The sequence below is a fragment of the Pygoscelis adeliae genome, unplaced genomic scaffold (genome assembly GCF_000699105.1).
Source record: "Pygoscelis adeliae isolate BGI_AS28 unplaced genomic scaffold, ASM69910v1 Scaffold186, whole genome shotgun sequence".
NCBI lineage: Eukaryota > Metazoa > Chordata > Aves > Sphenisciformes > Spheniscidae > Pygoscelis > Pygoscelis adeliae.
The window spans coordinates 2,277,564-2,289,492 of record NW_008825071.1 but is presented as its reverse complement, the minus strand read 5'-3'; the positions used below and the strand labels follow the sequence as shown (position 1 = coordinate 2,289,492).

The window sequence follows — 11,929 nt, the reverse complement described above, 5'->3', positions numbered from 1 at the left end:
ACTAACATATCAGCAGAAAGTGTGGCTAAATGTACACAGGTGCCTTTCAAACAGTTCCAAGTACATTAGTTTAGCTATGCTGTACTGCAAATCTGTGTAGAACAATACAAGCATCAGCAATGAACCAGGCTAGGCAAAGACCTGTGTCTTCTGTGAAGAAAGCCTTGAAAACACTCATTTTAAAGTGTCCGAAGTCAGTTTTTATGATATCTCAGGCCTTCTTGCTTACTATTAGAAGTCTAATTTTTCTTTGTTCTATTATGGTTTTACAAAGACTACACCAGACTTAACTGTAACTTTCACACACAACGAAGGGTATTTAGTGACCCACACTGAAAAGAACTGGACGGTATCCCTGTAGTCCAGTATATAGACAAAATGTGTACATTATTTATCAGTGAGAGATAATTTGTTGTTAATAGTGTAAAGTTAGTTAGTTACTGCTTCTAATATAAAGGTGAGGCAATTGCCCAGTGACACTGAGAGTGCATATGAATTGGTCTGAACTAAGGACTTTTTCCCATCAAAGACAGGAATTTACCTGGTCACCAAGTTGTTCACATCTTAATACGCAAATTGTAGGCAGCGTGACAGCCTGGCTGATAGTAACACAAAAAATGAAGCAAGTAGAATTATTTTCCCAGTTGAATTATAAAGCAAAATATCTCTAGATCCAGTCTTTTGTTATAGGTGAAGTTCTTTCATGTTTAAGGAAAGCATAAATAATCTTCCAGCTGCAATAGATGCAATCTATGCCCAAATGCTTCTTACAAGCTGCCAGAAAAGGGATCTTTATATAAATTTGAGTCAAACTCCAAAAGGTTTAACATTACAGAACTGTAGGTAAGGTATCTTTCCTTCTCCCTTTCAATAAAATCAAATTCAACTCAGGAATTCTTCCTTTAGCACATTTTTTGAAAATGACCCATTTTTAAGAGATGATTGCAAAGAAACATTTACTGAATGTTCTTTTAGAACTGTAACAAAATAATTGAGTAGAATAACTTCCTATATGTCATCTTCCCCCATCCACCTCCTCTAAGAGATATCTTCTATCTAGGTTACAACAGTAAATTAATTTTCACCTTCTTATTTGAAGGAAATTATTGAGAGCTTATACAAGTTTAACAAAACATAAACATTGAAGTCTTTGATGTGCAAGATTTGTTTCAGCAATGCCTACTTTAAAAATCAAACTGAAACATCTTTGAAAGAGACAACTATGAGAACCACATTTAAAATGTGTTAAGAAATATTAGTTTTATTTAACCAGTTTTCACAGCTGAATATTTATTCTATAAAAACTTTACAGATTGTACAGTTTATATATAGTTCAAACTACTAGAACAAAAAAGTAGGTCCCACAGATGCAAAAATACTGTACCAATCCAAGGTAAAGGCAGATTTACACACTGTACAGCTCTCCACTGGGAAGGGGAGGTGGGTCAGTTCCAAGTAAAAACTTCAAAACTGTACAAAAATAAGGTTTGATTTCTTTTTCATTCTTCATAATACATTCAATAAGATTGCAAGCACAGATACCCAAGTAATAATAGATATCTGCAGTCAGGAATTAATAACCACTCCTGAAAGGAATGCAAAATAGGTCTATTTACACAGGGCACTCTTTTACACCATACTGTATATAGTGTATATTTAAAATAATAAAAAAGCATAGACAAAGAACATTAAACATCTAATATAAGGTAGTTTTTTTTAAAGGAGTTTTTTTTTTTTTACTTAATAGTGTGCCAAAAGAATTTTAACTTATTAAATAATATATTCTAAGTGAACCTAAAATTTATGAACATAAAATGCATTTTTGGTGTAATACATCAATTAAACCAGCAAATAGGAAAAAAGGAACCAAAAACAGAACCCAAACTGTATATAAAGTAGTATTCTCACCCAGCAACAGAAGCACTTATGTAGTTATTTTAAAAAAAAAAACAAAAAACAAACAAACAAAAAAACAAACCCAGAGAGACTATTTAAAAACCCACTAAAACTAACTTATAACTTAGGATATTCATACATAAGATATTCAGTGATTCACTAATACTGCAAAACAAGCTTTTTTTTGTTTTTTTCTTCCCCCTTCCATTTCCCTCCCACTTCCCCTCATTCCCCTTCCCCAAGAGACAGTGGTTTCTTCATGCTATCTGGGTAAGAATTAAATATATTCTTGCCCCCTTCTTCCTACCCCTCTATACCTCCCCCCAAAAAAGGACAGAGTGTTTTCTTAGCATTAATCCTGAGCACACTCTCTTTTTGGGGATATTTGTGATTTAATCTTCATAGGGTTTAATTCCCAAAAATTTTAGAATGTTCCATTACTTGAGGTATTTCAACCTTCTTCTGGGACAATGCCTTGTATCTTAGCTGACTCGTTGGGCAGTGAAAGTAAGGGCTGGCTAATACCCGTTTCAATTCTGTTTTCTAATGAAGAAGAAAAGCATTATTCCAGACTTCCCTGCCACACAGAAAGTAATGCAACACCATTCACTTTTTAATCCATTCTCTATTTGATACAGTACTAGCCAAAGATAACAAAAACTAGAGCCTTTAAAGAGGTGTTTGGTAGTGCACTCATTTTTTTTTTTTAGCTTGTGTGTGTATGTCTACATACACACTCACACACACATATTACATTATATATATAAAGACATATATATGCACACACATACACTTGTGTGTGTGTATATATCTCTATATGTAACAATCAAGGAGAAAGGAGTTTTGTTCAAATTTAAGTGATACAGTACTTTTAAACCCCTTGACAATAAAAGGGGAGGGGGGAGTCCACTCCTGTTCCCAAGATGAGCAAGGGCTGAGTTTATATAGGTTTTTTAAAATGGGCATATTTTGTTTGCCCTCATGTCCAAGAAGTACAATTCCAGTGTCAATGGGCATCTCATCAGAACTCATCAATTTTCTTCTGCAGATATTTTAACATTGAGTCCATCCCTTGTGCTGAGCCCCAGATTTTCTTCAAAACTTCACACTCCTTTTCATTTGCTTGTTCCAAGTCCACCTTCATGATATTACGTACTAAAGCTTTGGATTCTTCAAGTACCTAGGCCAAAAAAAGAAAAAGGGAGTTGGGTTAGTATTACATGAGAACTGAGCAACATGTGCGCTTCATGTGGAACAGGCTGCCCAGGGAAGTGGTTGAGTCACCATCCCTGGAAGTATTTAAAAAACAGGTAGATGAGGCGCTTAGGGACATGGTTTAGTGGGCATGGTGGTGTTGGGTTGATGGTTGGACTCGATGATCTTGGAGGTCTCTTCCAACCTTAATGATTCTATGATTCTATGATTCAGAATTCGTCCATATAAACCTGTAAGTTGATTATGAACTTAAGCTTATCAGTTCATGGACATACTATGACCCTAAGAAACGTTTCTCAGTCTCTCATAGCATCACACAGGATTTCCTTTACCCAATACCAGCACAATTTTACAAGTACACAAAAATGTGGAAATAATGAAAATCAAAATCATAACTATGAATATATATATATGGTTTTATGCCGATAACTAGAGAAACCTCTAACTCCATTTTGTGAAGGCTAATCATAACACTATTATCCAGAACCACTCTAATATAACCAGGCAGACCTTGAATGTCTTGAGCATTCAAAATAGGCTGAAAAAATCTCATTTGCTTTTCCATTTAGAAAACTATTAATCTGTTTCAAAATCCAAAATTTCTAACACACAGAACAGTTAACTTGTACTGCGTCTCTTCTCATAAGAAAGCATCAAATATTTGTAGTTTTAGCTATCTTGTGCAACTGCCAGTAGCGCGCACAACCACAAATGCACTAGGCATTACTTGTAAAACTAAGTTCAACATAATACCAAAGACTGCATTTATTTCCTTGGTAATTTAAATTACAACTCTAGGTAACTCAAGATTTCTGTGTTTCTGTGCAGTTCTTAGGGCAACTGTTTACATTGTTGATTAGAATAAAGTTGGATTTTGCAACTACGTTAAAACCAAAATATACTGTAAAGAGACCAATGCTGGTTTAATGTTCTTAGCCACAATGTACTATGACATATGATAAAGAAGAGTCAGATACAAATTAAAAAAAAAAAAAACCTCAAAAACCCAGCAACAAAGAGATACATAAGAATGTGTTAAAAGACATTGCTATACTAAAATCCGGTCCTTGTTTCGTGAAAATAATCTTTTTTAAAAGGACATAATGATGTTTTCTAATAATACTTGGATTAATTTTTATTGATCTAATCACAAAAATGTATTGTAAGAAAATAAAGGAAACTTACAACTGAATTACAAGTGACAAGTTCCTTAATTCGAACCATTACTTCTTGTGTGAATGTTCCCGGCCAAAACACTTGAGAGACGAGTCCTTTGGCACAAGCTTCCTGCGCGGTCAACTTCCTTCCACTGAACAACATTTCATTGGCCTGAAGGGATAAAAAGTTACTTCTGGTATGAAATGTAATGAGACAAAACTCATTAAAGGAAAAATGTTCAAAACAAATAAGGAAAATGCCTGCACTATTTGAAATAGTCTTACTGCAGCTCTTCCAACTTTTAATTAATAAAGACTTGCCTACAGATAGCTGGTCGGTGTTAGTTGACTATACTACATCAGTAGTTATAAAAATAGAGGTTAAATGTGAAAATGTCTTTTGCCATTTCCGATTCATGAATGTTCATTAGCTCTAGCTTTCCTGCAGTATTGCTGACTTGATTAACTGTGTATGTGGTAATAGGTTATAATGCCTGGCAGATCTGTAAAACGGCAGTGGAATACATCAGCTTGCCCTTTATTATAATGTTAGTTGCAGCAATGAAATATTTGCTAAAAGTCTACATTATCTGTAGATTATAAAGAAAACCCAGTTTTGGTAGTAGACCTCCTGGGAACTGCCAGTCTTGGTAGAAAAGAACAGTTAAATATTTTGCAACTAAAATGTTTTTCAGTACTGAAAAATGTTTGAAACCTAAAATATATGGTTTATTTTCAGCACTTCTCCAAAGTCTTCAGCAGTATTTCATTTATGATGCAACACTTAAATAGCTGGATCATCTTAGAACGTGACCTCCAAAACCCACTGAAATGAGCAGGATGTATTCCAGTTTCTGATCAAATTCATAGAAAATAAACATTCCCATTTTATTCAGGAGTTCAATATTGAACTGATAAATCCTTTCAAAAGCTGATTTAGCAGTCTTATTAAAAACCCCCAATATTTAAAAGATCTTGTACATAGTTTAAAGGTACAGAACAGAGTACTACATTCTATGCAGTAAGGTGATCTCTAGTTCTGTAAATCTTTTTGATTTGTAATTATCATACACTTCACTATTTATCAGCTTCCACATTAAAGCTTCATCCTACAACCATTTACGCTTATGCTTTAATTCTACCTCTAGTGAAGTTTCTTATATAGTTAAATTTGTTGTTTGCGGTGACATCTGCATGGAAACAGCCAGTGAAGATTAAAAAGTCAGAGTAATTGTCAACCTCAAAAAAAAAAATCAGTTTTACTGTTTCTTAATGAGTAATTTACAGTGAAAATATGACAAAGCCATCACTGGACTCTTGAAATATGGGAAATAAGGCTGTTATAAAACACTCAAACCTGACAGGTAGAGCATTTCTGAGGACAAAATTCTGAGTTTTTTAATGTTTTCTAATACTGGAAATGTAGTAATTATTACAGCAACTTTCAGTCAAGGACCTCAAGTTATCTAATTACTGTAGGTAATGTTCCTAGCATTGCTATTTTACACATGAAGAAATTTGAAAACTCAGAGGTCTATTACTTGTCCTTTTGTGATGAAATACAAAGTCTGGGTTCTACTGGCAGTTTGGTTGCTGACATCCAGTCCATTAAGCATGTAATAAAAGAGATGTTTCCTAGGTTCTTTTACATAGAAGTTATCATCAGCACATCTCTCATGAGTAAATATGGAAAGTTGTGATTCAGATATATTAGTTTAAAAAAAAAAAAAAAACACACCCAAGCTTCAAACTAAAGGTACAAATTATGTACCCCCATAGTTCTACCTTCTGTGAAAGCAAAATCAAATATACAAGGTTCATTAACTATCACAACTGTACTTTCTAATTTTCCAGATTATATGTGAATACTACTAACCTGAAACACTAGCCAAAAACCAGTGATATACACAAGTTTGTCTAAAAACAGGAATCATTTTCCTAAGGAGATATGGAAAAAAAATTTCTTCCAAAATAATTGTAAGAGATACTTAACATTTATATCAAAGATCAAAATGTGAAGTCAATCTAACTGGGAGTTGGGAAAGTCAGAAATTTAAGACAGCTGGTCAGGTCTACATAACATATTCTTCACACGTATCTGTGGTCACAAGGATAAAAGTGAATGCTAGAAAGCCTTAATTTTTTTTTTTTTTCCCCTAAAACTCAGTAGCAACTGCTGAGTTCTCCTGAACATGAAAATCCACAAGTGATAATGGTGCAGTTATCTTATTTCTGCCAGCTGTAACACAGCATTAGCAGAAAACCTCACTTGAAATGAGCACTCCCATTAGTGTTCTCAGCTGACAGGTTTTGAAGGGAAATGTTTTGCTCTGGCATCTTAACTTTTGATCTATACACAACGTATGCCGGAGACCCACTGCTAAACAAGTTTTAATCATATAAACATGCCTTCTATCCGCTGTGAAAATTAACACACTGGTGGTTACTTTCCAAGGAATATAATACAGCAAGAGAAATGAAGATGATAAAAATATTTCATTAATATAAAATTCTCATTAACAACCTTCATTTTCTACTCAGCCTGCCTTTCTCCTTCCACAGAAGAACTTCACTGGGACATCCTCTGGTCTCTCTTTTTACAGCGAGCGCTTTGAGGCTCACGAGGGACCTTCCGCGCAAGCCCACAGGCGCTAGCTGCCATGGAGCATCTCGGCTCTCTTGCACTACGATCAGGAGGCAGCTGGTCTCTGTAACGCCCGAGACCCTGGCCGTGATGTGGACTACAGGCACTATGGAAATGCGTATCCCTCATGACTGACAGAAAAGCGTAAGAAATAACCGCCAAGCGTGCTGGAGACCGACAGGGAAACCCAGTGTGTGGAGCTTGATCACGCAGCTCCTGTGCTTTGTATCCAGGACCAGAAAACCAGACCAAGAGCTCCACAGCAGACGCACAATAACATATCTCCCCAAAGAGACGTCACCTTAATCTCTATTATAAATTATTTTCAAAACTCAAAAGCCAAGTTTAAGAAACCTTCTAAAATTCTTGGTATTACCAATACAGCATCAGTTTTGAAACCTAAGGTCTGGGTTTCAGATTTCCTGTAATAATGACCTCTGTTGAACATGTTCTGTGAAAAAAACCCTCCATGACAGACCTGCTCATCAGCCAAGACTGACCCTGTAGGGAAGATCAATGGCAAAGCTGTTGGAAATTAAGATTTTTACAGAACTGCTGATGATAAAAAGAAGGCACTGAATCTGACTTACAAGAGTTAAGGGTGGGACTAATATTCCTCAATTAATACATTTGTAGCAAATTTTATGATGCTTACAGAGGCCTTAATTCTTTCTTTTGTATGGTATTTTAATTTCCCCCCCCCCCAAATGTTTCTCATCTCACCCATACCATCTCTTCTTTCTGCTGACTTCTCTCTCCCTTTTATAGATAGAAAGCATGCTACTTTATCAAAATTTTCAGAACGGATTCTGAATATATTTCATGAAATCTGCTGATTAAAGTCCAACTTTGTCCCATACGGCACTGACATTGCTATAATGCAGAGGGTTGAGGACCGTATGAAAACAGGGGACTTCTTTTTCCCCTTTTGCACCAAATGTTATGGAATTGTTATCACTGGAAGCTTTCAATTTAAATCTTTATATTTAAAAACGAGAGCATTGACAAACACACATGAAAGAGCATACTAGGGAAGAGCTTCTTCTGGTTTTTGTACAACTTCTAAAGAAACCACAAGTCTCTAAAGGACGGGGATGGATGGAATGGATGGATGAATGGATGGACGGATGGCCAAATAAAAAGGGAAAGGAACAATCAGTAGTTTGAAACATGCTAAGATATTAAAGATACTCTCATAACTGTTAATCTATTTCAGTTGCCTTTTCTGTTCTCTTCTAATAACTAAATCCAGACATCACACAATTAGTCATTAGATCTGTTCAAACTGATGCTTTTAATATATCAAAACCTGTATTTTTAAATCAATAGATACCTACAGGGAAAAACTGGCTTTTATAATAAACAGTAATTTAGGAAAAACAGGTGTAGCTACAAGCACTTGTTTCATACTGTTACCGTTCAACTTCAAATTGGAATGGGACGTAGGTCTAAGAATTTTCAAAGAACACAGCATAAAAAAATAGTAAGCAACATGAAAATAACGTAGATAAGATATTTTTAAATAGCTTTTTGTTACATTATTTCATTTAATTGGAAAGCAAGAAAAGGGGTACTAAGTAACATGGGGCTTATGTTTTCAGCAGCAATGCAAATTGTTCCTCCCCCCCCCCCGCCCCAATCCAGCAATACTGTAAATCAAGAGCAAGACTGAAAAAAAAAATCCTTCACAAAGGTGATTTGGACTGAGTATTTCTTGCATGACACACTAGTGTTAAACATCAGCAGAGATCTGCAAAACCAGGAAGTTCAACACGACTTCTTGAGAACGAGTGCATGAAAGCTGAATTACTTATTTTGCATACTAGCATAAGACTGCTAATAGCTGGTGACACGGTGCTCTACTGTGTAATGACACTGAGCGCAGACCAGCCCATTCTCTGCTACACTCTGATGCTGTGCTGAATGCAAGACACTAGCGGCTGGTCCTCACAAGGCATCAGCAGGGAAAGTGTGTCCTGGTACGCAGGACATAACCCTTCTGCCACCATCAGGGTTAAGGGCACCCATGACGCGGGATTAGGTCCCGTGCCTGCTTTCTGTTCTGTGCACGCAGGTGAAGACTAGGTTGTAACAGCACGGAGCAGAGAAGCTATAAATACTGCTTTCTCATGAAAGGTTTTCATAAGAGAAAGAAAAAGTAAAGACAAGACAACACAGCAAAGGTAAAAAGTCTTGAAATCACTCTGGATAAATTATCACAACTGCATTGTGAAGCTGCCAGCCCCTACCCTGCAAGCTACTTACAGAAGCCAGGCCCATTATCCGAGGGAATGTAAGGGATGAACATCCATCTGGACTTTGTCCAAAAGTAGTGTATGGTGTCTGAAACCAAGCCTTCTCGTTAGCCCAAACCACGTCACACAGAGGCAATATAGATGCTCCAAGTCCAATGGCTGGGCCATTTACTGCTACAATGATAGGCTTCTTAAACTGAATAAAAGTATTCACAAAATTCCTGAAGAGAAACAGAAACACGCACTCACTACATATATAGAGAGAGTAAAATACACCAGCTCTTGAAAACCCAGTAATAATTCATCTCCACAGTAACATTGCTTTCAAAACCAACCTGATACCCTTCCACAATGAGGTGGTTAGCTTGGTGGATGAGGGGAGAGCAGTGGATATTGTCTACACAGATTTCAGAGTGAAGCTGTCAGCACTGTCTCACATAAGAGACTCGTAGTCAAGCTGTTGATGTATGAGCAGACAGTGAGGTGACTGAAAAATGTCTGAATGGCTGGCCCAGAGGGTGGTGATCAGTGGCACGAAGTCTAGTTGGAGGCCAGTAATTAGCGTTGCACCCCAGGGCATCAGTGCTGGGTCCAGTACTGTTCAACAGCTTCATTCGTTATCTGGATGATGGGGCAGAGTGTACCTTCAGCAAGTTTGCTGATGATACAAAACTGGGCTGATACACTAGAGGGTCATGCTGCCATCCAGAGGGACCTCGACAGGCTGGAGAAATGGGCTGACAAGAACCTTGTGAAATTCAACAAGGAGAATTGCAAAGTCCTGCATCTGGCGAGGAACAACCCCATGCACCAGTATATGCTGGGCGCCACCCAGCTGGAAAGCAGCTTGGTGGAAAAAGACCTAAGGGTCCTGGTGGACACCAAGTTGAACCTGAGCCAGCAATGTGCCCTTGTGGCAAAGGCAGCTAATGGTATTCTGAGCTGCATTCAGAGGAGTGCTACCAGCAGGTCATTGGAGGTGATCCTTCCCCTCGACTCAGCACTGGTGAGGCCACACCTGAAATACTGTGTCCAGTTCTGGGCTGCCCAGTACAGGAGAGACATGTACATACTGGAGGGAGTCCAGCAAAGAGTCATGAAGATGATGAAGGGACTGGATCATCTCTCCTATATAGAAAGGCTGAGAGACTGTTCAGCCTAGAACAAAGAAGGCTCAGGAGGATTATATCATTGAATATAAATACCTGAAAAGAGGGTCGAAAGAAGACAGAGCCAAGCTCTTGCCAGTGGTGCCCGTGCCCAAAGACAGGGCCAGAGGCAGCGGGCACAAATTGAAACACAGGAAGTTCCCTCTGAACATCAGGAAACACTTTCAGGGTCATTGAACACGTGGCCAGCAAGGTTGTGGACTCTCCATCCTTGAAGATATTCAAAAGCCCTGCCTGGACATGGTCTTGGGCAGCCTGCTCTAGATGACCCTGCTTGAGCAGGAGCAGGTTGAACAAGATGACCTCCAAATGTTCCTTCCAACCTCAACCATTCTCTGATTCTGTGAGAGCCTAGCATTTCTCCCAGCCCAACAAAGCACAGTAATTGGGCAGGCGCAGATTTAATGCCCCTCTTACAAGCACCAGCCGATATGGCACTTGTGGTATATTCACATGCCTCACAGCCCTCTCTTAGATGAGGCTGTAGTCATACCTCACCTCTGGGCTACAGCCCTGCTTGGTCTTCAATGTGTTTATGTATGACATTGGTATAAGGTATCTATCTATCTATAATTTTAAGTGAAGTTATAAGGTATATAGGTATAAGTGAAGATGGGCAAAGCATTAATAAGTTTCCTTATGGAGTGCCTTTGGACTTTTGGGAGATAGCTTTTCTAAAATAAAATAAATAAATCTGCCTTTTTAAATTATGAACAAGCCATAAATAGTAGAGCTCCATTATCACATATCACACACCTGTAAGCTTCCCCTCCTCACCTCCCTCTCTTGGTTGGTCATAATAGCATAGCACCTACAACATTAAGTTACAAATGCATATTCTCACCCTCGTTATCAACACAAAATGACAATTCATTCCAATACCCACAGAGCATGGATGCTTACATGCTTCTCTGTTCTCAAACAGTAAATGCTTTCTAGAGCTTCTTAGGAAAAAGAAAATAAGTGTGCATGTACGTGTGTGTGTGTGTGTGTAACACATGCATTAGAACAAGTAGAGACTTCTAAAACCTCAAAGTTGAGGTGCAGACATTTCTCAGTTAATAGCTACTAGATATAATGAAGAAGTTGTCCATATTTACTTCAAGTACATGACAAATTCTGATTAGAATACGATGTACAACATACAGTTGTCAGCACCTGTAAAGCACTCCTTTGCTCTGAATGACAGATGAGTTTTCATTTCAGTGTTAGATGAGATTTTTATCAAAATTTAAAAAAAGGGGGATTTAGTGGTAATTTTGAAGTTTGCTCTTTATCTGCGTTACATGTTTTTGTATTTCTGCAAAACAGGACATTTTTACAATATTGCATCCATCACTAAAGGTTATCACACTTCTTAACTCATTCTAGTGAATGGAAATAGAAATTTTTTTGCATTCATCTACTGGAATGATGTCCCGGACGACTGGAAGCTTGCCAGTGTGACGCCCATCTACAAGAAGGGCCGGAAGGAGGATCCGGGGAACTACAGGCCTGTCAGCCTGACCTCGGTGCCGGGGAAGATTATGGAGTGGTTCATCTTGAGGGCGCTCACAAGGCATGAGTGGGACAACCAGGGGATCAGGCCCAGCC

At 37.9% G+C, this 11,929-nt stretch overlaps 1 protein-coding gene across 1 annotated transcript in view; it reads right to left on the bottom strand.

The window, feature by feature from the left end:
- Positions 1-2,651: 2,651 nt before the first annotated feature.
- Positions 2,652-11,929, bottom strand: part of CDYL (chromodomain protein, Y-like) — a 67,847-nt gene continuing 58,569 nt past the window's right edge. The window contains exons 6-8 of the mRNA XM_009326526.1: positions 9,178-9,388; positions 4,297-4,440; positions 2,652-3,076 (exon numbers count right to left, since the gene is read on the bottom strand). Coding sequence (XP_009324801.1) covers positions 2,918-3,076; positions 4,297-4,440; positions 9,178-9,388 — 514 coding nt within the window. The 3' untranslated portion in view covers positions 2,652-2,917. The remainder of the gene's footprint in view (positions 3,077-4,296; positions 4,441-9,177; positions 9,389-11,929) is intronic.